The sequence below is a fragment of the Betta splendens genome, chromosome 6 (assembly GCF_900634795.4).
Source record: "Betta splendens chromosome 6, fBetSpl5.4, whole genome shotgun sequence".
NCBI classification, from domain to species: Eukaryota; Metazoa; Chordata; class Actinopteri; order Anabantiformes; family Osphronemidae; genus Betta; species Betta splendens.
The window spans coordinates 15,560,602-15,585,868 of NC_040886.2; the positions used below are offsets into that span (position 1 = coordinate 15,560,602).

Below are 25,267 nucleotides of genomic sequence, written 5' to 3' on the forward strand. Positions count from 1 at the left end.
GCTATCACAACTAAAATGAGCAGGAGACCCATAGCAGTTAAAGGCATGCAACATCGAATGTAAACAGACACTCCAATACAATAAATGTATACAACGCGCACGCACTCACGTACATACTGTACTGTACCTTTACACTACTGATACACTGTGTAGTGCTCTAGACTTGGTCGCAAACCTTTTCTTTCCTTTTCTATGAACTATTTTCTCTTCAATCAATACACAGTGGCATGATTCATCCCACTTCAAAGCAGTAACCTTTATCAGATGACAGAGTCACATCCACAGCTGACCAACACGGAAACATCATTAAAGTGAAACATACTGTAGATGACAACAGGATGTGCCAGTCCTCAACAGCTCACATCAAGTCAGACACCTTCTGCTTCCTGCTTGTATCAACGTCCCTCAGCAACCAAGAGGTTTGTTACCACGCTGTCAAGATCCCTTTGAGCTTTTCTAATGAGCTGGCTTCCACTTTATCCAGTTCATACCTACCTCCCAAGGTTCTACCTATAAAACTGCTTCTTGACCCCCCACTTCCCTCCCTTCAATCTACCAATACTTTATCAGTACACCCCATTCCTCTCTACTGGTCATGGTCCTGTCCTTTTGAAAGTCTATTTATCACTGATTCTTTTTTGACATAATGAAAAAGATATTATTTAAAACTACTTATTCTACATAAACAACAAAACAAGCTGCATAGTCTGCCTGTTTCATACCAAAGGGCATAAATTGTACTGTTTATGGGAAAGCATACAGAGAAAAAGAACAGGGGGAGGGGATATTAGAATCAAGAATGAGCAGACCCTGACACACTGAATGCACTGATCTAAGGATGGATGACCAGATCCAATCAATACAAAAAAATGTAGAAAGCATTGATTGGTCCGTGGTGCACTGGTATGTCAGCCAGCTCAGGAGTGCATGGACTGCATACATCAATTAATATGCTGCACTAAAAGAAGCATCATGGCTCTGCACCACAGCTGCAGGTGACCTGCTGCAGTCAGAAATGTTACATTTCCTATATCTGAAGGTCCTATAATTGAACTTTATATGTCGTTCTCGCTCCTTTATGCCAGTAACCACCACTTGAAAACTGCTTTCATCGATCACCATTTAAAAACCATTGTCTAGAGTTCCACATCCTGCTGGTATTAAGGAGCCTGAGATACATCCTGCCAACATTTATCTATTAAAACTCCATTAGGCCTGGTCTCTCCGATGCCCTCTCTGCTCATACTAGATCTTATGTGGCACCAGCACCACATTAAGATCCATCTGAAGAAGATATCAACGTTACCATTAATGGCACCCATTTAAATTAGCTAAAGTAAGTTTTCGATGACTGTTGTTTTACCTTTGCAAAACAACAGGATGAGCAATACTAACAAATAATTGGGAAAGTTAGATAATAAAACAGACTAAAGAAGCTGAAGGAATGACTTCAGTTACTGTTTGATTACAACGTTATTTTTAACAAGAGCTAACATCGTCAGGTAACCTAGCTGCTAGCTAACTGACGTCTCAGCTAAGATCGGACCAGCTAGTACTGCACACAGTAGCAACAACAAAGTAGAAATAATAAAAACAGACAGGCTCATACTATAGTTTAGCGACACTACAATCAATTGTACAAACACAAACTCTGCCTAACCAGAATATAGTTTTATGTTAGCACAAGCAGCTAGCCAATTAATTCTTACCAGCTAAAGAGGTGAGCGTCACAAAGATGGCGGCAGACGTTGGTTTATAATAAGCGTTCAAGGGCGCCAACTTGGCGGGCCGGCGCTGGTGAGTCCAGTGTATTGTTGTGCGTTTCAAATGCATTTTACTTGCATACGTTTTTTACAGCTAAAACGAAAAATAGCCTAACTGCTATATTGTAAACAGTGCGTTTGATAAACCAATGTATGGAGGCCTTAAGTGGACAAAAATTCATGTCATTTATATTAGATGGCTTCAAAGACCGTAGGAAAAATGCATTACTAAGAGTCATAACACAGTCAATAGATTTAAAAAAAAGTAATTGTTTGGTTTTCCAAAAATTAAATTTAATCCTTTACCAGTGCAAGTTTAAACAAGTATGGCTATTGCTTAGATGAATAAGTCTTTTGGGGTAAAATTCTAAATTAAACATTCTAATTTGAAAAGAGACACAGTTGAAAAATATAGAAAACAAATATAAGCAAACTAAACCAACTCTTGCCCACAGGACACAGAAAAGTAAAATAGGTTTACAATTAACTGATTTAGAGTAAAAGACTTTGTGGATAAAGACTGAATAATTAAAACTGAAAAAATGTTAAGTATTATATATTATTATATAGTATATAATATAGTATATAATATATATAGTATTAGTATATTGTATGTATATTAGTTTTCTATTTTGTCTGTACTAATTTAACACCCGGAACCTATAACATTAAAACCCTGTGTTATGTCCACATATACTGCCAACACTGTTCTGACCCATCAAGGCACGGACTCCACAGAACCTCTGAACGTGTCCTGAGGTATCTGTCACTGAGGTGTCAGCAACATATCCCTCAAGCCCCGAAAGTTGGAAGGTGAGGCCGGGACAGACTGACTCTCACAGTGCATCCAGGTGCCATCTTTTCCCCAGGTAAATGGCATATACACACTGAACTGTCCCCATGAGGTAAAAAACAGACAGAACACTGCTCCAAGAACTGACTATCACTTGTCACTGATAACATAACACAAACCTTGACACATGTGTTGCTCACCTCATCTGTCGGTCATGTCAATGTTCATCTTTCAATTCATTTTATAATATATTTTACTCTATTTATGTAATATAGCATGTCGTTATTGGTAATTACTTGAGTGTACTGTACTGTATAGAGTGTACTGGAAAATTTTTAATTTAACACATAATATATAACAATAAGATAACAAAATAATTTCTATCTGCAACTTATGAAAGCTACAATACTAAATTAATGCGTTCATTTTATTAAAAACATGATGATTATCATAATGATTATGATGATTGCAGCTGCAGCTGCTTTGTTGCATCAATATGTTGGGAGGACGTTGCCTGGTTTTGTTAATCTGCATGCTTTACAGATTCATCAGAGGCTCAGAACTGCACTTTCCAGATGCTTGAGCCTTAACTGTTACCTTGTGACTCCAATATTACATATGAAGGCTTTGGTCATGGTTCAAACTTGAAAAACACTGACAAAATTGTACTAATTGTGGCCTTTTAAGGAGAGAGAAATTTAAACTAGGGCTTATTGCGTTGTCCCCGTCCTTCATTCACCTGTGTAATCTTGCAACAGCTTGAGCAGTTACACTGCAACTGCAACAACAATGATACGTTAGTCATAATAATTGTGCGCCTATAACTTGGCTTTTGACAAAGAATCATCCATTTGCATCACTTACCGGCCACAGACCTTGGTCATTTCCTTTTACCATTGGTAGAAGTAATCTAATCTATAGAGATTTCACTCAGTGCTGCCTAAACCATTTCCCACAAGTTGGATTGACTTGATGAGCACTTATTACATCAAGCTTCTCCCAGAGCTGCTCAGCAGTGTTGAGCTCTGGTGACTGCACTGGCCACTCCATTAGCTAACTGCTCCTCCCGAAATCGGTCTTGAGAAATGACTCGACCAAAGTTTATAGCGTGGCAACGTAAACTGAGGGCCTTCGTTTTAATATACTTCTTTAAGATTCAGTTACTTTACCACCACATTGCCTCCTTGTGAGGTGAGTTTGGCATTAAAATTTCATGGACATTTTTAGGCCTGGATTTCTCAGATGAGAATGACATATTCTTATTTGTTTCTCGAAAATTTTTTACCTGTAATAGAACCCAAATTTGCCGTTGTTTTAGACAGTCATCTTGTCTATGAAGGCATGTATTATTAAAACAACTGTAAGTCACCTAAAATTTTGGTAAATTTAGTATCCAGATTATACAGTGTTGTCAGCATAGGACTTTATATTCATGTGAATCTGTTAATCAGTACCTTGCTTGCTTGAAAAGACAGAAGTATGATTTTAGCTGCTAAAGCCCACAGGCTCACTGAAACAATGAGGATGGGTCAAACAGAGAAGGCAGGTTCCCTAGAGAATCCGTAGTTTGTAGCATAGAAATGAGGGTAAACAGATCTTACTTTAAATCACTCTTCATTATATCATCCTAGGTCACAGCACCCAAGAGGAAGTGTGGATGTGCAGTATAATTTACTTTCAGCACAATAACTGTCTTTTTGCTGGGAGAAAATAATAGGCTGTGTGTTTTATTTGTTGTTTTTTATTTTATGCCACTAAAGTTCTTACTTTTAATGGCAGATACTGGTGACATAAATGACGTGATTCGGAGCCCAGACTTCCACAAAACCTTTTTCAAGATTAGGTTATGATGGATTTTACAAGACACAAATCAGTTTGGTTTATATGGTAATGTATTTTTCCATTATATGTTTACAACATAATCATGAATTACCACTTTTTTGCAGCAAGGGTGTTATCTATCTGTAAATACACTTACAAAGCCACAGGAGATCTCATATTTATTGATATGATTGCACATAATGTGCATAATTTCCCCCCTGCAGCTTTCATACACACTTCCTCCCATGCTTTCAGGTCTACAATGAGCACATTTGAAATATAATTATAACCTCTATAATGATTCTTGAGCACACACAAAATGCATGTTTCTTATAACTCTCTTAAGGAGAGAAACCGTGGAGTAGACTGATGTACTGTGGAGCATGTCTGATGCTTGGAAAGGCCTATAATGGGGTTGTAGAATAACAATTTAGCAGTAGAAATGTGTGGAGAAGCTCCATTGGTTCATCAGCAACAGAGGAGCTGACCTTTGACCCAGTCTTTGACCCCTGATTAAATTCTCTCAGGTCCTTCTCATTGCTATTACTCTGGAAATGAACTGCCATTTCACACCAAGATGACCATTTCCTCTCCTCTCTCATTTGATCTATTTAAAATCAAATAGTGGACAACACTGGTTCTTCAGAAATTTTTATTTGACAGAGCCATCACACATGAATAAACATTGATGGTTTTGTAACAACACGCTTAAAAATTAACATACAGGGTTAACTTTACAACCTATAATTCAAAAGCATAAATTCAAATTTTGACTTGATATCTTTTTAATGAAATAGCAGGTTCATTTTTACACGGCACCGTTACATTAGAAGAATAAAACACCACACTGACAGCATTTGTCCTCCTTCAAACAGTTGAATGTATAATGAATAATACTGTGGTCACCCAGACAGAACAATGCATTTACTGTAGCCTCAGAAAGGCTTTTCCACAATGTTCTTGGCCCCAAGAAAATAAATTATTTACTATACACATTGTCCCAGAGCAATGAAAAGTAAGTGGTTGTGATACGCTGTAGGTTTTCTAAGGTAGAAGAAGTCGGAGCTTTAATCCTTGTTTGTCCTGAAATTTATCCTTGTTTGTTTGGATGGATTAGAAGCTGGTGACAGGCTAAGCTGTGACCTTTTTGCTGATATGCATATGTGGCTAAAAGAGATTAATCTTCCCTTTTGCTTTTACTCAATTTATCCTGTGTCACCAGGATCCGTGCACAAGTCACGCCAGTGTTTGAATACAACTACTTAGAAGGTGCTGAGACTTAGCCACCGTGTGTCATCATTATAAAAATGTGCAAGCTTAAAAAAAAAGGAAACAGCATCAACTCACAATAAAGTATAATAACTAGAAAGTTCTAGTAATTTATAACAGGAATAATAAATAATCCTGGCACTTGTGTCTGATACAAGAGTTTAAAATAAAAGCCCTGAGAGCTGCCGGCTCACTGGGCTGTCGTGTAAATCTGTATTGAAGAAATCTTAACTTTCAAAGCGCATGGATAGACAATGTAACACAGCGGTTTCTGTTTTCACAAAGCATAATGTAATTCAATTGCTAGAATCAGATCTGGTTTACAATCATGCAAGGTCATGGGTTCTCTATTGATCTATGAGCTTCTAAATGCTCCACTATGTTCAGCAGCATGTTTCTGTCTTTCTGAGCGCTTTAATTTGGAGCAGGTCGTGTACAACACATGTTTTGACTAAACCGGCTGCACGATGGCCAGAATTATATCACCAAAGCGGAGAGAGGGAATCACATTAGTGCAGCTACACGTAAGCCATAAATCAGCGGTTATGTTTCTATCTGAATACCTACAGTAGCGTTCAGTAGCAAAGTTCATGCAAACTTGTGGAAATGTCAGGGGAAATTAAATGTGAATCAGGGTGGGTTTTCTATCAGCATGGCGGATATGCTTAAATTGGTTTTCTGGATGTCAACAAACATCTGCAAAAGCAGTAGAGATGATGAGAAGTGTGAACGTGGCTGTCGTTGCTATTTACTGTTGTTCCAGTTTCATTCTTTAGCCTTTAAACAAAACAGCTAATGCACAATCGGAATCCACAAAATTACAAACAAAGCATCAGTGACAGACTGTTTATAATTTATCACAAAAGAACTGAGTTGCTAAACAGAATGAATTTTCAATAACAGGTCGCTAATGGCTTTGAATAAATTTATTTTTCTTTTGCTAGATAGAGAATAATTAAGTGGATTTTTCCAGTTCTAGGTGATTTTTTTAAAATTTGACACATCATTTCAAATATGCTTTGATTGTCTGCCTTTTATTTATGGTCTATTGTGTGTCTGTCATTCACATATGCCTTTGTTGCTGCCTGCTGTGCTACGTCTACGTTTGTGTGACAGAGTTGTGAACAATTCAGCAGAAAAATAAATAAATAAGAAACATAAAAATCAGAAATTGACAATTGCTTTCACAGACTAGAAAAAGAGAAGGTCACAAACCGTCAGCAGGAACATACAACAGAAGGAGCTGGGAGAAATAAAAATCATGCAATGTATCGAGAAGTGACAGTCGAGACAGGTGTGCTATAGGAACAACGCTGCAGAAGTTTCAAACTGGAACAGAAATATACTGAAGGAAAACCTCTGCGGATTGAGTAAGATATAAATGAATACAAATAGACATAAATGTGGCATTATAATAGGTCATAAATGTCCAGTCAGAGCAGGACGGGCGCAACAAACGCCGACTTAGGAGTGGGCCATGACACGGAGGTCAAACTTGGTCCGAATCACAAATGATGGTGCAAATTCCTAACAATTCTACGTTAAATCCAGTTCCATGCAGCCAATTAATGCACAGGGAGCCTGGAGCCACCAAGTCCCTTGGGACGGTGCCCTCTAGGCGCTCTTGTACAAGCAGCGCTCAACGTTGTGACTGGGTGCTGAGCTAATCATTAACACACACGCTAGCCAGCAACGTAGTGCTAGTTATTCCAATCAGACTAATAGTTGATAGAGAGCTATTTTCACAGTTTACTTAAATTTTCAATGCAATTTTTGTGAAACTGGATGGTGAACGCTAAGCATGACATGATGTTCTGCTGCTCTGTTTCCTTAGAAATGTGCATCAACGTGAAATTCACGAAAGTTCGAAGTCAAGCTCTTTGAGGTAAAACTGAGGACAATAAAATTAATTGATTTTGCTCTAAAATGACTTACTGGACCTATACGGCATGAACAGCATTAAGTATTTCTTAAGCATGAGGTAAGGGTTTCCATCTGTGTCTGGAATGGTAGCCGACTTCCTTCATTTCCCTTTGTGCTTCTTGAACAGGGTGTACAGGACCTTCAAGGTGGCAGTGACGTCCTGAGAGACAATATCTGTGACACAATCCACAGGAGACATTTAGTGTGTGATTTTAACGTTCCATCAGCCTCCATCAGGCCACCTGATGGAGGGTGTGTGAATATGAGGAGGCTTTTATCTACATTAGCTAATAACTATTCTTACAATCTGTTCTAACAGGTCATAGATCAGGGGGACCAAAAAAGAAAACATTAAATAGAAATGTAATCAATACGCCCTTGGTGAGATGATATCCCAGCAAAATTGTTCTCCCCTGTGAGATGCACTAACTGAATGAATGTGACATAAAGATTAACTTCGCCACTGCCTAACCTATTTAATGTGCACAGCATGCTCCCGTTTTAGGCCCTGAGTGCTGGGATTCCTCATCCCATCACAGCAATTATGCCAGTAATTAAAAAGACACTGGAAATGAATTAAATTAGCCTCTTGCTCCTGGCTTTGATTAATTGTGCCGCTCCGTCCTTTAACTGTTACCGTGATAAGGATTTATTTTACAAATACAGCCTACAGGATGTGGCTGGCAGGCAATTTGTTATCAATGGCTTAACACACACAGACATGTTGGTAAGTCACAGTTTCACAGGGTCGTCCTTTCACTTTCCTCTGTTATTTGAGTGGTCAAACGTGAAGAACTAATATGTGAATGCTGAATATCTGATTATAAAACCTTGATCATTCACACGCTCCTCTCCTCTACTCAAGGGGTCTGTGACTTCTTTTCAGGTATTTGCTGTCATCAGTGCACAAAATCCTACGTATAAATAAACCAACCCTTGCACGACATGAAAACTAGATGTTTGCTGCTTTCTAGTTTGCATGATTGGAATTACAGTGCCACAAATCATGAACTTGTAATTCTACGTTTGGAAGGTTAATAAGTAGTTGGCTGTGACAGACGCAATCAGAACCTTTGTGGTATCTGATATCTGTGTGTCGTTGCCCGTGAACACAGATGACGTGTCCTCCAGACGAGCACGCAGACAGACGACTCATCCATAGCAGCGAGGTTAAATCCCTGTGTCCATCAGCGGTCACAGTCTGCCTCCCTGTTCCCCTTTAAATAGACCAGGATGACCTCAAACTCAGCCAGTCACCCACCAGACGTGATCCAGGCGTACAGTAAGTCACACTAATGCATAATCAGTAAACAGCTATCCCTTCACATCGCTGTCCAACACAGTCTCTGCTGAGCTGACAGTGTCAGCTCCTCGCCTGATGTAAACAGATGGGCTCCATTCAAATCCTTCTTCTCCTACAGTCGCCTTACCCTAATTTTTCACACTGTGCATCGCTTTGTGTATTTTCTCACCTTGGGGGTCAACACTGGTTATTTCCAGGCCCATGTCGTTCAAGAGATCCATGGCTAAGGTCACATTATGAAGCTACAGGTCAAAGAAACAGAAACAACCACAAAGTAAATATACAATGTAATATTCAATATGAAATTCCAAATGTCGGTTTGTCTGTTGGCTTCCCAGGAACTAGAGGTTTGAATGTCATTATATATCTACTGGTGAGACTGAGACTGGTGAGCCTTTATATAAGTCTTTGTCAGCTTATCAACAGGAGCTTTTAAGATTTTAAAGTCTATTAAGAAAATAAAGACCAAAACACTTTAAATGCCAGTGTCTTTAAACAGTAAGTAATTCATGAACTCATCATATCAATGATAAAAGAGTCATAACTTTTTTATAAACTCATCCTATTGCTTTGAGTAGAGTGAGATGAAAGATATCGTTACAAGTGAACCATGACATTGACTCAATTATGCATCTGCTTTTATTATAGGAATAGTAAAATATTAATTTTATTATATTATATATTGTCATAGGGACAATTTTGGATCAGGTTTCAATACTTTAGTTCATTACCCACAGGGAAAATTAGATTAGCTGGAATTAGGAGTGAAAAAAGGGCATTTTGGTCTTTGAAACTTGAATAATAGGGGTTATGTCTTTCTACACATTTAGTGAGAAATGCAATTCGAATTGAAAGTGAAGCAAATTATTATTAGTGACATCTACACACACAATAATGATGACATTGAAACATAGCCATGCGTGAATAAGGCCCCGGTACAGGATGATCTCTTTCCTTAGAACGTGTTATGAGTCTGTGTCAGATGTACATGTATACTGCACCATTTCAGAGTGATTAACAGGGGTCAGGTTGAAGTCACAGAGCGGGATGAAGAAGCCTTCCAACTGTCCGATCAGCAGCAGCAGGATCACCCCATCGGAAAACTAGACAGGGGAAGGTGATGTAATCTTAGAGGAAGCAATCAGTGTGTGTGTGTGTGTGTGTGTGTGTGTGTGTGTGTGTGTGTGTGTGTGTGTGTGTGTGTGTGTGTGTGTGTGTGTGTGTGTGTGTGTGTGTGTGCACGGGCTGCTGTTTTTTATTACCTGTTTGTCCATATCAGCCACCTGAAGACCCATAGCTGACATGTTCTGGTTGACAAAGTGTAATATGGCCTGAAATGGAAAAAGAAACACACTTTTCCATGTACGATATAGATCTGCACATGTTTTATATTGAACACTGTTTTACCTAGATTTTACCTGTGTCCATCCTCTCAGAGCTAAGTGGACTTGATGTGTCCACTGTGCCTGACTGAGCAGCTGATCCACTCACATGCACACAAATAAAAGTGATGGATCCAAACATCGTATCATACCAGTCATGGAATAAAAGCCTTTTTATTCTGAACTCCACATGACTGCAGTAAAAGTAGCTCTCAGATGATTAAGGTATTAATAGAATGTGCCCATCCATTATCTTAACTACTTCCCCTGCTAAAGGTCGTGAGGTTGCCGGAGCCAATCCCAGGAGTCTTTAGGCAGAGGGCAGGACACACCCTGAGCAGCTTGCCAGTCTATCACAGGGCTGAACATTTATATAAAATCCTATTTGATAACACTTTAATTTGTTATTTTATCTTAAAATAATAATTAAATAATCCCTTTGACTGACCTCTGCTAACCTCAGTAGCAAACTGAAGGTAAGCGTTTCAAATCACATGAAGGCTTCCTCGCACGTCTGCTTTTACTGGGGCTATTAATATGCTACCTTAATGAGCTTAAGTCAACAAAAAATTAAAAAATATGGTGCTTCATGCTAATATTAATTTCCCGCCGAGTGCTCTCTCGCTGTCAGTGGAGATGAGAGACTTCAGAGCCTAAACTACCTCAGCACTTCTCCTCCTGTGCCTGTTATACCTTCTTCACCGTGTTGACCTTGTGAGCCTCCAGCTTCAGCAGCTGTTCGATGGGATCTTCCCCTGGGCAAACAGAGAGTGTGTTAAGCCACTGTGGGCTGTAACGCTGTTCTTGGACAACATTCAAGATGTCACCTCGGCTCAACCTCTGACCAATTGTACTCACTTTCAGACTTGCTGATGGAGTCTGGGCCTTTATCGCTGTAGAAAAAGTCCCAAATAAATTAGATGAACCCAGAATTTCACTCCCATTCACAGGATTATACAAGGCAGAAATGTACTTACCTTTCTTCTGTTAGAACCTCCACCTGCACATCTGACTTTATTCCACTTGTGGTGACCTGGATTGAAACCAAAACAGTTTAACGTGATATACTCAAAATGACCGAAGACAAGAAAAAAAGTGTTAAAGCGAGACCTGAAACCCACTTCAATGACTATAACTTCAATCTTCACATTAGGTGGCAGATTCACTTCAGGCTGGAAACATCTCACCATGGCAACCAGCAGATGAATAGTGGCCAGAAGGTCTTTGTTGTGAATGACTGACAGATAAAAAGATAAAAAATGTGTTATGATATGACAAGAAGGTAACAGAAGTCATCAAACATAGAACGGAAACAAAGGAAAAAGACAAAAAACGGTTTTAGTTTTTTTAGTAGAAATTATATTGTTCACAGCTGTAGGAAGCTCATTAGTGCTGATTAGCAACACAAATAAGATTAAATAAGTTATGAAGACAAATACAATAAACAAATAAATCAAAACAGTTCAGGTTAATTCACTTATTTGTCTCAAGGGACCGTCCCTGACGTCCTACAGATGGCCAGAGACATTAAATGCTCAAATTAGGATTGATGAGGACAGACGCTTAAGCACAGGATGAATATCCAGCGATATGAAACGTGCTTCCATCACTCGGCACTAGCAAACAATCCACTCACAGCTGATTCAAGCCGTGAAAACCCCTCACAGCTGCCGCGCGCCAACATGGCAGCTCCCAGCTAGCAGCAAATCCTCCCGTCAGTCGAACATGCGCTGCTGGAGCCCGGTCGGATGCGTGACTCACGTTTGACGCTCCACCTGACCGGGCCGCCGGCGTCCGGGCCCAGCCTCCTGTCCAGCTCCTCCAGGATCACCTCCAGCTTGCGGGTCTGCGCGGGGCTGGTCAGAGCTATTTCCTCCACGGGCAGGTGAACCCCGGCCAGCTTGGCTGTGGGAACCCAGAGAGGCAGCATCTCACTGACACTCACTCGAACGTGAATGATGGCTCGGTTTTAGTGCGCTGAGGAAAATATTAGAGGCGACACACGAGCACGGACTCACACAGCAGGTGATGGAGGACCAGTCCGTCGTACAGATCCTCCTGCAGGCTCTGCACCACGATGTGCTCTTGTTTCAGCACGCCATTGATCCAATCAGTCAACGCCTGGCGAGGCACAATTCATCACACAGTCAAATACATCAAAACCTCATCCCCTGCATTCTCCTCGCACCCGTGCGGCAGATGAAAAACAGCACGAAAGCTCATTTTCAAGTTCCCTTAATCAATTTTCAGAGATAATAAGGTTCTGAAGTTGATAGAAATGATGACAAATCTCTCCCCCAAAATAAACATGATATTTCGGGCGTTCTTCTGGTCCGCAGCTCCACTGGATACAGTAGAGGCCGGTCATTTATTCATTGCCACACGAAGCTGCCGTCCTTTTCCAATCAAAATGTGTTTAACGTCTGATCCAGCAGACTCTGCTGCCTCCTCTATGATCCGTCTCCCATCACCTCTGATAATTACGTTCATAAAAATTTCACTGATCCTTCTCCCGTCTGCCTGCAGCAGATATTTTCAGTGCTCTTTACATACAGTAGAACCTCTGCAAGGCTTTCATTACTGGGCCACTACAGTTACAAGGGGGTCGTGCATCCGTGCTCGTCAGGGTTTTGAGGAAACACTAAATATTGATAGGACGACAGAGCATCAGGCAGAATATGTAGGTAGCAGGAATAAATTGCTCACCTGCTTCAACGTTTCGAGTTTGGGGTCATTTAGAGATGTTGGCTGAATGATTTTCGTTTTCTCTCCTGTGTGTAACATATGAAGCCATGTGAGGTACAGCAGGTCGCATTCAGGTTATTTTGCTCTTAAAGCACAGTGATCCTGCGTGAAAGCAGGCTCCACATGCATAATTTGTGCATGTATGTTTTCCAGGCAGCCTCTGGTTTTCATACATTATAAATCCAATCCTACGTTTCTCTGGCCTGATAACGTAGCTTAAAGTTGCTCTAATCCATATTTTATATTCATTATGAGCTGAGTATGAATTTTGGGTGCAGTTTAACTTTACAGTCCTACTTCAAATCATACATTTGTAATGCTCAGGCTTTTGGCTGACTTTACAAGTCAACTCTAGAATTACTGTTTACAACATATACGACTACTGCTGTGATCATCCACAGCTCATAGGAAAACATACCCTGGAAAAATTCCACGTCCAGAGGTTCTTCCTCTTTTTCGTTTGCCAAGAAAGCATTGTCCATTGCTCCTCATCAAACTGTGACGTTCACTTCTTTGGGCCTGTCAAAACAATTAGAAAGTGTCCACTCTGCTTTAATACATTTCTAAGAAGTTCCTAAATATAAACCACCGTAGAAAGAAGAGACGCTTCCTCATCGACATGTTTGACGGAGTCGCTGTAAGTTTCCTTTACTGTATTTCTCAACTATCAGCTGCTGCAGAGGAGTCACACACCGACCAGCCATACAAGATGCTGATTGCAATGCAAACCTCCACATATCTGCTCCTCGTGTACAAAGGTTTTATACGTCTGAGGACAAACAAAAAGCAGAGAATCGGAGTGAATTGGACAGAAACCTGAAAAAGGAAGAAGTTTCCCCACTTCCTTTTTCTTAGTTGAATGCTAAGCTCTCAGCGGATCAAATACTCGCAGGGCTGCACCTCACTCGCAGCATTTCTGATTCCAGTGTTGTGATAGAAAGCACAGCAAACACAAGTAACACGTTGTGACAGAGCAGATGTGACCTGGAGCACGTCAAGCTGATGCTTCCTGGATGTGGAGGAGAGAAAAGCCTCAGCGAGCTACTTTTCTTTCCTCTGTGTGCGTTAAGTTTGTGTGGCTTCCCTTTCCCGGGGTTGACAGTAACTTTCAAACAAGGTCATAAACAAAAGTCTTTGTGAATGAGCTTACCTTCAGCACTCCCAGAGCGGCTCGACAGATTCAGGTGACTCCAGCTCAGCTGAGTTCCGTAACTCGGCAAAACTGTCAAAACAGCAATATCACAAGTAGCTCTGCACTCACTTTAAACGGAGGCCTTGTGAACTCAAACATTGAAATGACCTGTCTGCACTTACTTTTCAACCGCTGCTTTAAAGACAGACCGAAAAAAAGAGAAAACGTCACCAGATCGAACAGGAAGATAAGCACTAGTGAGAGACCGCGCTTCCTCTTTTCGGTACTGGCTTTGCAGCAGAGCTTCGTCTGATAAGGGTGTTTATATTCTGTGTCACGAACCGTTTGAGGATTTAATAATACGTGTGTGTCGGAGGGAAAGGAACGGGGAGGACTGTTCGGTGCAAATGCATTGTTTGGAAAACCACACTGCAGGAGGGCCGAGAGAAATGTGGCACTCAGAGGCCCGAGCCACTCAAGCTCAACTCGCACGTCTCCATCTGCGGCCAGTCACATCAATTCGCCGTCATGTGGTCTCCAGCCTTCTCCAACGTACAAAAAAAAAACATAAAAAAGAAGTAGAAATACAGAAAGAGATACAGACAACAAAACAACAAGCTCGGTATGTGCACCGACCTTATTGCAGGAAAGAAAAAAGACCACCCATCAGCCAGACGAAGGGGCAATTTGGGGGATGTGGAAGGTTACCATGGCAACAAAGGAATGAGACAAGAAAATAAAGGACTAAAATAAACCCATAATTCCTTTAGCTAAACCCAAATAGCGGGAATTGGCTGCTCCAAAGCCAATCTCGTTCAGAAGCAAAAGCAAATCTAACCTATCATGCAGCTAAAGAGATAAAATAAAATTCTCATTCGTTTTGATTCCAGGCATTTATTTCTTGATAGGCAAGATGAAACTTGGACAGGGGTGAGCCGCCTAGCGCTAGTGCAGCCTACACTGACTCATCCGCTGCCTCAATAATTCAGCTTGGCGCCGAGACGCAGGCACTGTACGTCTTAGCGGGTCTCCAGGTAGTAGCGCCAGGCCAGCGGTGACGGGCCGGGGCCTCCGGGGGCTCGTCTGAGAGGCCGGTCAATAAGAAGACGCTCTGACTGTGGGTCCCGCAGGACGGTGGAACACGCTGCACTAAGAGCAGGAGCCAACAGCAGCTTTTAGAGAAGGCTAAAGACCTGGCGTCTGTTGAGATGCTCAGTCATCCACGTCTTGTCCTAAAGGCACACGGAATTGCTCAAGAGGCTTCACTCCCGCTTGTTTGAGTCAAGTACGCGGCATTGAGAGCAAACGAGAACAGTTCATTATCAGAAATGTACTCATACAGTACATAGTTGTAATAGGAGTAAAAAGCGTTTTCAGGCACATTGTAACCTAAAAGGAAGTGTTTTTTGGGAAAAACAGTTATTTGCTTTTGCACAGATAAAGTAAAGAGGTGATCGTATTAATTGCTGAGCTAACGGGTCCGGTTTTTCTGTGCTAGCTTAGAAGCTAGCTGTGTAGCTAACACCAAAATACTGAACTTTTTTATTATTATAATTATTTTCTAAACAAAATGCATTAATTTTAACAAGCTTAATACGTTTTGTTCATTACATTTATATACTGTCCACATACGGGTGACCATGAGCAGATGCTAACATGGCCTAGTTATTAATTGAACATAACGGGCTCCTGGATGCCCCCGTTAAGTCCTACAGCTACAGCAGTAGCAGCAATCCTCTCATCTAATTCTGTGACAAAGCAAATAAGCTCGTTTCCCAAAACGTCACTTCAAATTATTGATTCAATATTTAAACAAAGCATTAAATTATATTACAGCATGAACAGCATTGCAGCCTCTTTAAATAATCTGCGGCAGATCATAATTGAGTCCTACACGCTAATGAGTTCCGGTTTTAACATTCGGCGCTCATATCTTTTCCCATGATGTCTGTGTATTCAAATGCAGGGATGAAGATTATAAAGATTCCTGGGTTCCAGTTAACATTTGAGGGAGGAATAAATAAATACTGACATTTGGGGGAGATTAAATGCGAGCATTCAGAGCCTTTTTCAGGCAACTCCCTCTGGGTCTTTTTAAGTCCCACATAATGACTCTCGTTCCCAGTTGGTCTCCTCCAGTGTCCAGACTGTAATGTATAATATGAGCACAGGCACAGGGCAGAATTATGAGTTGTAATAGTGAAAGTTCAGTCAGAGTTTTTGTAGTTGGTGAACAGGTTGTAGAGGACTCTGAGGGTGGACTTCAGGTTCAAGTTGACAACATCTGCAAAACAAAAACGGAGACGAACCAGAGGTCGTTAATGTTTGCGAAAGACGAGGAATTCAAGCCTTCGACATGTACAAGACTCCAATACTGAGGCAGAGACAAGGATGTGCTACTACAGAGTGACAACCTGAAGGGGTCCCACGCTGTTAGGCCACGTTCCATCAGCCCAAAATAGCTCACAGGAACTCGCTAATGATTATTACAGTACATAATGTATTACTTCGAACCAGCAGCGATTCAAAGGCACCAAACTACTCTGTTCTCACCAGGAAACAAGGTGCCCTACATACACGTGTCCACGGCTATTAGAATTAACGTAAACACCATCTGTAATAGTCCTGACATCACATTACTATTCACACCACACGCCCTGAGCTCCTCATCCCCTCCATCTCCTCCATCTGACAGCGTTATGGAACTTTGCGTCTCTATTTTCATTTATAACGAACCGGACTCACCTGACTGTGGAACAGGAACGGTCCAGCTGCTATAAAGATAATAATGAGTTCAGTTACTCCGACAGTTGTAAAGCTGAGACTGAAGGCAGCTGAGAAGAAGCATAGGCGTTCCCACAACGTGGAGGGAACTGTGATCTGCGCACGTCTAGTTACTGCAGCTGCTTTTATTAGTTCAACATTTAAATATTTATTCGTCACAGACACAGTCAGAATCTGTGTGATGACACAAAGTCGGAGGACAAATAATACGACTCGGGGACCGTTTCAACTCGGCTCCTCTCGCAGCTGCCTCTGCCCAAACACTTGCATCACAGAGGTCCTTTGTGAGTCTGTGCTTTTCCTCCAGTGCGTTTCATCAAACAGCAGCGCTCCGACTGATCCGAGCGTCAGACGTCACGTCATCAACATGATGTAAGAGACGCACTACGAGTTCACCGCGGCCCGAATCATATCGCGCGCCGCGTTCCTCCTCGACTACGACCCGATGGCTGCTCCCATTTAGGACCTAATCAGAGTGGCTCTCCGCTGCACGCAGACACTGAGCCAGGGAGGATGTGGGAGAAATTACTACCCTCGTTGGCGGCATTTGGGAGATTGAACAATCACGGCTCGGCACGCCGGTATCATACTGGTGATACAGGCCGGGAAATTGGCACAATTATCCCGCTTGACGAGGCGGCGTAACAGCCGCTGCGGCCGCTGCGCACGGAACCCACCGGCTGCCAGCTCTGGAGACAATGCAAGAGTAATGAAACGCAGCAGAGACTGCACAGGGCGCAGAAAAAAGGAAAAAAATCATTACGAGGCCTCCTTGGTTATTTTTCTTTCTCCTGTTTTTCTCATATTATATATTAGAAAGTAATGTTTTATGATAAACAGTTCATCTGCCAACAAACACAGCTGGAAGATAATAAAGCTTTAATAATAATTCATCACAAAAACAATAGAGTGGCATGAAGGTCATGTAGACAAGCGAGCTTTAAATGGACTGGTTTAAAGAAGGGAAGAGACGATGTAATGGCGTCTGTTACTGAGTCTCGCCCTTGGCTCCTAAATCCTTTTAACTCGACTGCAGAGGCGCTTTTTTATTCTTTGTGTAGAAGTTTCAGTATTTCCACAGATACCAAGTGGTGGCTCACTCAGTTAAGTGCAGCTCAAGGCTGAACGGACTCGTCCAGTCAGTTGCAGTTAAAAGGTGAAGCAACGTTTCCACCTACTGGACAGCGTGTGACATAACTGCTGCTTCCTGTCGTCTGAGCCCGACTCCACAGAGCTGACTTTATTTGATGGGATGTGTGTTATGAGGCGTCGCTGTCCGTCTGTCTGTGAGTGAATTACCTTCCGGTCGGGCTTTGGGTTTCTTCAGTCCCCCGTCCTGCATCAGCTCGAAGGCAAATGACACGTTGTGAACCTTAAGGCGAAACCAGGTGGAGATTCAGTTCTGAGCAAGAAACGGCCCTTTGAGTTTATTTGTTGAATGTGAACTCACCTTCTGTTCAAAGCTCTCAGGCGTGAGGAAGAAGTTGTGCAGTGGGACGAAGTAGTCCTCCAGCAGCCCCATCAGTAGGATCAGATAAACTCCATCAGCGAACTGGACACGCACAGACCGACAACACACCCTCTATTACGGCGGATCTGATTGGATCGTATCTATTTCAATAAGCGAGTCTGGAGACGAGCCGCCATGAAACTCCTACCTGAGACTCCAGCTCCGTGACCTCAAGGTTCAACTTGTTCAGGTGTTTGTTCACAAAGGTGATGAGCGACTGGCGAGAGGACAGAGTGAATACACGTTTTCCCTATTTGAAAATCTGATTATGTGATGTTGCCTCCGTACCGTTTTTACCACATTGAGCTTGTCGGGTGCGTGATCCAGCAGCGTGTCAAATGCATCTCGTTCTGTGTTAAAGGAGACACAATCATTTGACCGCTCAAACCAGGCCTCCACAAAAACACCACAAGCCTAAAACCACAAATATTAGTTTTAACACCCTTTCCAGTTTTTGCTAACAATCAGGCACAAACCAGATGAAGAGGCCAACATTTCCCTAGTTTCCTAGAAATAATCCTAAACAAAAAATCAACAGTGACATCAAAACAGGAACGAGGACTCACCAAATCTCCCCATCATCATTCTGAAGACAAAAAAAAAACATTCATTCATTCATTTTCATTCAGTGCGCAGGAAGTCTGATGTCTGACCTCCTACGACGTTTACATAATGGATCAGCTCTTACTCTGTGGTGCTGGTCAGCTGCTTGGCAACGACAGCCGTCTGCAGGATGCCGTCGCGTTTCTGTTGAAAAGGATCAGAGCGTTTGTGAGCGGAGGTTCACCGCACGCGGCCTCGCTGCGAGCTGGACGTTACCTTCACCACCACCACCTGCACCGACACGTGCTCAGGCAGCCTGACAGGAGCCTGGAAGTGCATAGCGAGAGCCGCCAGCAGGTAGACAATGGCCACCAGGTTCTTGGAATGGATGGCTGTGAACGGAAGGGACCGATCATCAGCTGCAGCGGTCGTAGTGACTCTAAACTCCACGCTTGATTATATATTCAGTTCATATCAGTCATGGTATTAACGCCTCCAGCCACAGCTGTCATTGTGAAAATAATGAATCGGACTAGAATAATAACTGGGATCAGGGTTTTGTTGTGATTGAGATCCCAGGAGACGAAGCGTGCGCGTGGATTCACCGAAGCGAACGTGCAACTCACCGTCCACGCTCCACTCGATGCTCCAGCCGTGGGGCCTCAGCAGCTCGTTGACGGCCTCCAGGACCGTCTGCAGCTTCTGCTTCTGGCCGATCTCCGACTGGGTGACCTCGGCCACGTTCAGCTTCCTGCCCGACAGCTTCTCTGCGCACAGACGGGAGACACGCAGGGCGTCACTTCACGCAGCAGCGCTCCGGTGCTGCAGGGTGTGTGCGACTTAACGTTGTGGAAAAGGTGTCTGTGATCCTGGAAGGGTAGAAACGCGGTGGCTGCAGACGACTTGTTAAGGAACAGTACAGAAAGGGATTCATGCTCGCCTGAGGAGCGTGGGTTCAAGAGTTATAAATAACAAGGAGCCAGCGGCACCTCTAGAAACAGGCTCTGATGCAATAAAAGGCTGAGATAAAAAAAAAGGTGCAAAAACGATAAAGGAGCGTGAAAGCTAAAAAAAACGACGTCTCAGAACACAGAACGTCTCTGTTGTGTGCTGTTCATAACACTTACAACAGATACAGCGTATGTAATGACCCAGCGGCCGGCTTCACAAAAATAAATGTGAAAGCTCTGGATGGTTTATTATTGCTCATGTCTCAGAGTCTGTCAGACTGCAATAATTAGCTGGTGACAATGACTCGGAGCTGAACCCGATCAGAGGGTGAAATGAAAATGAAGCAAAATGAGTGTTGGGCCATGTAACACATAACATATGAGGGGTTTCTGCATAAACTGAGTGTCTCCCCCTATCGCTCACCAAATAGCTTCTGGAGCACCTGCCCATCGTAACAGTCCTCCTCCAGGTCTTTGACGATGATTCTGTCCTCCTCCAGCTCAGTGTTGATCCAGTCGATCAGGACCTGGAAACAGCATCAAGTCAGTTCACCTCACGCAGCCATGCAGCTTCTCTCTCTCTCTCTCTCTCTCTCTCTCTACCTTTAGCAGGTCTTTAAATTTGAGATTTTCCCGCGACGTTGGGTCCAACATGACCCTCTCAGCATTTTCCTCTGATGAAGACGTCAGAGATGAAGAAATGAACAGTCAGACATGTGAGTGAAGATTTAGAGCAACACTCAAAACAATAGGATTGGGTCACATCACACAAACCAAGAAAAAAAAGAACAAACACAGCGTTCCTGTCACAATGAAGCACATTCAAAAAGCACACACGCTCCACACACTTTCATTTCCTGCTCCTCCACTCTCATGTTACAGCCCCTCAGCCTAAATATGCTCATCACACTGGACCTGTTGCAATGTGTGTGTGTGTGTGTGTGTGTGTGTGTGTGTGTGTGTGTGTGTGTGTGTGTGTGTGTGTGTGTGTGTGTGTGTGTGCGCGTGTGTGTGCGCGTGTGTGTGTGTGTGTGTGTGCGTGCGTGTGTGTGTGTGTGTGTGTGTGTTCCTACCCAGCTGTGTGTCCTCTCGGTGGATGTCCATCCCGGGGGGGAGCATGGGAGCGTTGATGGCATTTTTCCCCTCCTCGTGAAGATCATTCACTGAACAGACCAAAACGACACACAACGCACAACAAAGGAAAAACACAGCAAACCGTTATTTAAAACCAATCATACTGGAAGTAACTTGGAAACTAACTTGTTTATCATACGTTTCTGATGGCTTTTACCTTTGCACCCTGAGTTTTAAAAAAACACTGGATTAATGATATGGTTTATTTATAGTGTATTTATATTTATGCTTATAAATTGTGATAAACTGTCAGAATCTTTAGTAACAACAAACCTCCAAACCTTTTAAGAGGCGTCTGCTACTTCCACTGCTTTATTTTTAACTATACGACCTCATACCTTGTTCTGAAGTGGATGAGCTGTGATCTAATGGACTGACAGGCGTCAGATGATTTAACATGTGATTTAATTTAATTAAACCTTTAATCTGAGCACCAAATATTCACTGTAAACAAACACAGGAGATTTAGGACGGTGGAATGAAGAGGTTTTGTTTGAAACATTTAAGTCGACTCTAAGGCGACTGGAAACACACACCCACATTTTGACTGTAGCTGAAATGGCTGCTTTGATTTGTGACTGAGGAAACACTCAGGGATTTGGAGGCTTTCTCCCGCTAATGGCTGTATCGCTTTTATCGCTCCGCGTTTCAGTTCGCATAATCGATGGTCCCAAATCAATCACTTAATTGGCTCGGCTTGCTATTTATAAAACCCTGTGAGGAGAGGCAGAAAGCGCGCGGCACCGAAGCACTTCCTCCCTAAAAGCAGGAGAAATCAATTCAACTAATTGCGCATATAATACAGGAAAATCTACAAACGCTTGTTTATGGCGTCCACTGATCGAGATCACAGCTTCAAAGCGTCTGCAGAGGGAGGATGCACAGAATTACTCTGGGAGGACGGTCCCCACAGACCCCCTATCTACCGGCTCGAGCCCTGGATCTCACTGCACATCAACAGTTTGCTCCGTAATTACAGAGCAGGCTCCATGCGTTTCATCATAATTGTGCTGCCTCGGCGTCGCCTACGCTGCATTACTGCTGCTTTCTTCTGGCCTGGACTGAGCTCTGGCTCCACACAGTCAAGTAAAAGTGGCGTTGGAGGCAGAACACTACGGGATGAACGTACCGCCACAAGTAAAAAACATATATAACATATACACATATAAAGAAAAGCTTCATCCCCACATACAGTACATTAGCAGCAATATTATGTAAAGGGTTCTTTCCACTGACTAATACACGTTGACTTCTCACATTTAAGTCACAGTGCGTTAAGATAAAGTCCTGGTTCCCCATTTTTCCACTCACGAGTTCCTCAAATGCAGCAATTACAGCCAAATTACCTTGTTTCTTCCTCTTGGTCCCACACAGCAGTCCTGCCATATCTACTGAAACCCTCCGGATTCTGCCCGGTGGCGACGAACGGAGCCAGAGCTTTAGGTTTGCTGTATGTTGTCAGCGCATGTGTGTGTCTGTGTGTGTCTGTGTGTGTGTGTGTGTGGGTGAATCTCAGTCGGTGGGTCTGAGCTGTGGCAGCGGCGTCATCACGTGTTTATTTCTGTCACAACCCTCCACCCCACCTCTGCGGTCCGGTTACCAGAGACACTGATAGGAGCAGCGTGTGTGTGTGTGTGTGTGTGTGTGTGTGTGTGGGTGGGTGTGTGTGTGGGACATGAAGGCGACATCACGCTGGACCTCAAGCTGGACCCAGCAGAAGGTACCAACATCTGGTACCATCTGTTTGATGGTTTTGTCCTAATAGTCATGAATTACATTGAGCCACATTATGTAATGTAACAGCATTATGACTTATTTCAGTGAATATCACCCAGATATCAACCAGACAGTGGCTGAATTCTGGTTAAGAGAATTTCATTATTTTCTACAACCCTGCGCCGGAAGTCAACGTGATTTATCTGATGCAGCTCCACTGCACAAATCCACAGAAAAGCTCCTCACTCTGCTGCTAACGGTCGTAATGGAGGAAGGAGCGTCGTCAGGACGCCAGCGACACATGGCTCGCTTTCTTTTCCCTGGCAGCGTTAAAGGCAGTTTAAAGCTGATTGAAATGGACCTCATCTCCTCTGGTTCCTCTGTGAGCGTGGGGGGTGGGGGGGTTGACATGGCACAGGGGAAGATATAAATAATGTGGCTGTAAAACAGGACCTTAAATATAGCGCTGGTCATTTACACCAGTGAGTAACAGCATCACTGTGATCCCTCAGCAGCCCTTTGTCCTCCCACTGTTCTGCATCTGCGCATTGTGTCTGGGAAAATAATAAGTTTCTATATAAACAAACAGAAATGAGACGACTTACGATGAGTAGCATCCATGTTACGGTCATAGTTCAGCTGCTTCTTTCTTTTGAGTTCGAATAGTCTGATGTCTCGAGTCTTATTGAAGCCAGTATCTCTGCTGTCACTAACCGATTCCTGTATAACTGTGTTGTCAGAGGGATGCACACTTCCTTTCACATTATCAGGACACAGAGCCTTGAACGCCACACAGGGAAACGAGGATGCGTGAGCTCAGAATCGGACTGAAATGTGTCTGTGGTTGCGACACAGCGTCAGCACAATTCAATAAGTGATGATTTATCATCATCAGTACAGAAACTCGTGTCTGCTGGGAGTTTCTTCACAGAAGGAAGAGTGATACTGAACCACACCCAACAACAGAAATACAACATGTGAGGTCACCACACATGCACCATTGCCAACACGAACCATGTTTCATTATAGATTTAAGCTGGTGTCGTGTTTTTAATTATAACATCATTAGGATTTGTTATTGCCTTGCTTTTATCCGAGTATTGAGCTTTAGGTCAGTTTGACCACACGGGGGCGCTCTGCCATCACAAGATGAACTAAATGTAAAAGCACATCCAGGACCTCTGAGGTTCCCTCCTGTCTATGATGCATGATTCATCACCTGCATAGCAACAAGCTGTTTTTATGTTTTATGCAATAATGTAGCAGCTGTGACGTGCAGTCTTTCTCTTTATCTACTGAAACTTTCTGAAAATGTTTGTTCACATTTGTACACGTTTCCAAAGCTGTCTTTCATTGAAGGCATCTTTCGCTTCATCTTACTGTAAGAAACTTGTGAGTGTGGACAGTAGGTCCGGAGGCACCAGATCATCTAAGCTGAAGTATTTAAAACCTCTGGGTCCCTGTGGTCACTTTCTCTACTCTCCTGTGGTTGTTTGTATGTCTTTGTCATTGTCAACATCTGTTTGATGGGCGGAGATTTCAAATACAGCTCATCTGACATATTTATATTTATATGTTAAAATGAAAAGCATTAACACAGTTTAAAATGAGCATCATTAAACGAGTGTTTAAAGAATTTCGCGCTGCTTCTTTAATGGAGATTCCAAACACATGCCTGACAGCGCACGCACACACACACACACACACACACACACACACACACACACACACACACACACACACACACACACACACACACACACACACACCCTGCAGCTGTCACAGTATGACTGGCCTGTGGGAGGGCAGCAAGTAGTTCGGTGGAACTGGGACGATGAAGGAGGAGAGTTATGGTTCCTAAAATACAGTGGGCCCAGTAATCCTCTTACCTTTATCTTCATAAACCCACATTCCTGTATGACTCCATGATCTATTTATGTTTACTGCCGCCTGCTGAACGGCTGTGTGGCTACCGGGAGCCTTAAGTATTTCTTAAGTAAATTTCACTAAAACTGAAAGGTCGTTAATTAGGTGGATCCGTTTCAGGTCAATATGAGTCATAATAGTCATATTTGCTGTGAATCATGCGTCCACTGATCTCACAGAGCACCATGTGATTGTAGCACCATGGACAGAAACACAAGGTTAGAAAACAACAGCAGGGCCCTATGGTCCACTTCACTGACCTTCCTTGGACTTCTTCTTCCGGACCAGGGTTCCTCCTAACCTCCCCAGGAACGACTCGTCCTTTTTCATTTTTGCGTGTTGCGGGGACGCAGATGCGGTCGGAGTCACGGACATCTCAGTGCGTGGCTCTAACGCTCCTCACGCTCCTCTTCTCTTCGAGCTGTGTTCAATGTCACTCCCACCCGAGTTGCGTTCAGGAACCGACAGGAGCTTTACGATCCAATAACAGCGGACAGACACAAAGACAAACTAACGGACTGAAGGCTGGTCCCGCATCAACACAGATGAATCACTCACATCGTGCTTCACTGT

At 42.9% G+C, this 25,267-nt stretch overlaps 2 protein-coding genes across 5 annotated transcripts; both read right to left on the reverse strand.

The window, feature by feature from the left end:
• Nucleotides 1-5,012: 5,012 nt before the first annotated feature.
• parvg (parvin, gamma) lies at nt 5,013-14,868 on the reverse strand. 2 transcript variants are annotated; one of them, XM_029153780.3, is made up of 14 exons: nt 14,314-14,868; nt 14,150-14,221; nt 13,418-13,518; nt 12,961-13,025; nt 12,273-12,375; nt 12,016-12,159; nt 11,376-11,491; nt 11,232-11,287; nt 11,113-11,147; nt 10,948-11,009; nt 10,135-10,203; nt 9,874-9,975; nt 9,042-9,114; nt 5,013-7,743 (listed from the first exon to the last, which is right to left on the reverse strand). In XM_029153780.3, the coding sequence occupies exons 3-14, from the start codon at nt 13,479-13,481 to the stop codon at nt 7,670-7,672; spliced, it is 963 nt and encodes a 320-aa protein (XP_029009613.1). In that variant the 5' UTR covers nt 13,482-13,518; nt 14,150-14,221; nt 14,314-14,868; the 3' UTR covers nt 5,013-7,669. The 2 variants fall into 2 exon arrangements, with proteins under 2 accessions (XP_029009613.1, XP_029009612.1); XM_029153779.3 differs by having other exon boundaries at nt 13,418-13,768; nt 14,150-14,868.
• A 141-nt stretch (nt 14,869-15,009) lies between these two features.
• On the reverse strand, nt 15,010-25,255 carry parvb (parvin, beta). Of its 3 annotated transcripts, none has more exons than XM_029153778.3 (13): nt 24,955-25,250; nt 20,992-21,081; nt 20,522-20,592; nt 20,343-20,445; nt 19,595-19,735; nt 19,245-19,360; nt 19,114-19,172; nt 18,992-19,011; nt 18,714-18,775; nt 18,574-18,642; nt 18,366-18,467; nt 18,215-18,287; nt 15,010-16,415 (listed from the first exon to the last, which is right to left on the reverse strand). In XM_029153778.3, exons 1-13 carry the CDS (start codon nt 25,067-25,069, stop codon nt 16,339-16,341), a joined length of 1,098 nt encoding a protein of 365 aa, XP_029009611.1. In that variant the 5' UTR covers nt 25,070-25,250; the 3' UTR covers nt 15,010-16,338. The 3 variants fall into 3 exon arrangements, with proteins under 3 accessions (XP_029009611.1, XP_040927145.1, XP_055365688.1); XM_041071211.2 differs by lacking the exon at nt 24,955-25,250 and adding an exon at nt 22,399-22,581; XM_055509713.1 differs by lacking the exon at nt 15,010-16,415 and adding an exon at nt 16,429-16,905 and having other exon boundaries at nt 24,955-25,255.
• Between the last annotated feature and the right edge of the window lie 12 nt (nt 25,256-25,267).

What these genes read in the sequence shown, in the direction of transcription:
- parvg (XM_029153780.3), bottom strand. Translation starts at nt 13,481, where the DNA reads ATGGACAATGCTTTCTTGGCAAACGAAAAAGAGGAAGAACCTCTGGAC. An exon ending in GGTCAGGTGGAGCGTCAAAC is followed by an intron (nt 11,492 to 12,015) that starts GTGAGTCACGCA and finishes TTTATCTGTCAG; the next exon opens with TCATTCACAACAAAGACCTT. An exon ending in GAGGTTCTAACAGAAGAAAG is followed by an intron (nt 11,148 to 11,231) that starts GTAAGTACATTT and finishes CTTTTTCTACAG; the next exon opens with CGATAAAGGCCCAGACTCCA.
- parvb (XM_029153778.3), bottom strand. Translation starts at nt 25,069, where the DNA reads ATGTCCGTGACTCCGACCGCATCTGCGTCCCCGCAACACGCAAAAATG. An exon ending in CCGAGAGGACACACAGCTGG is followed by an intron (nt 20,593 to 20,991) that starts GTAGGAACACAC and finishes CGTCTTCATCAG; the next exon opens with AGGAAAATGCTGAGAGGGTC. An exon ending in CTGAGAGCTTTGAACAGAAG is followed by an intron (nt 18,288 to 18,365) that starts GTGAGTTCACAT and finishes TTTCGCCTTAAG; the next exon opens with GTTCACAACGTGTCATTTGC.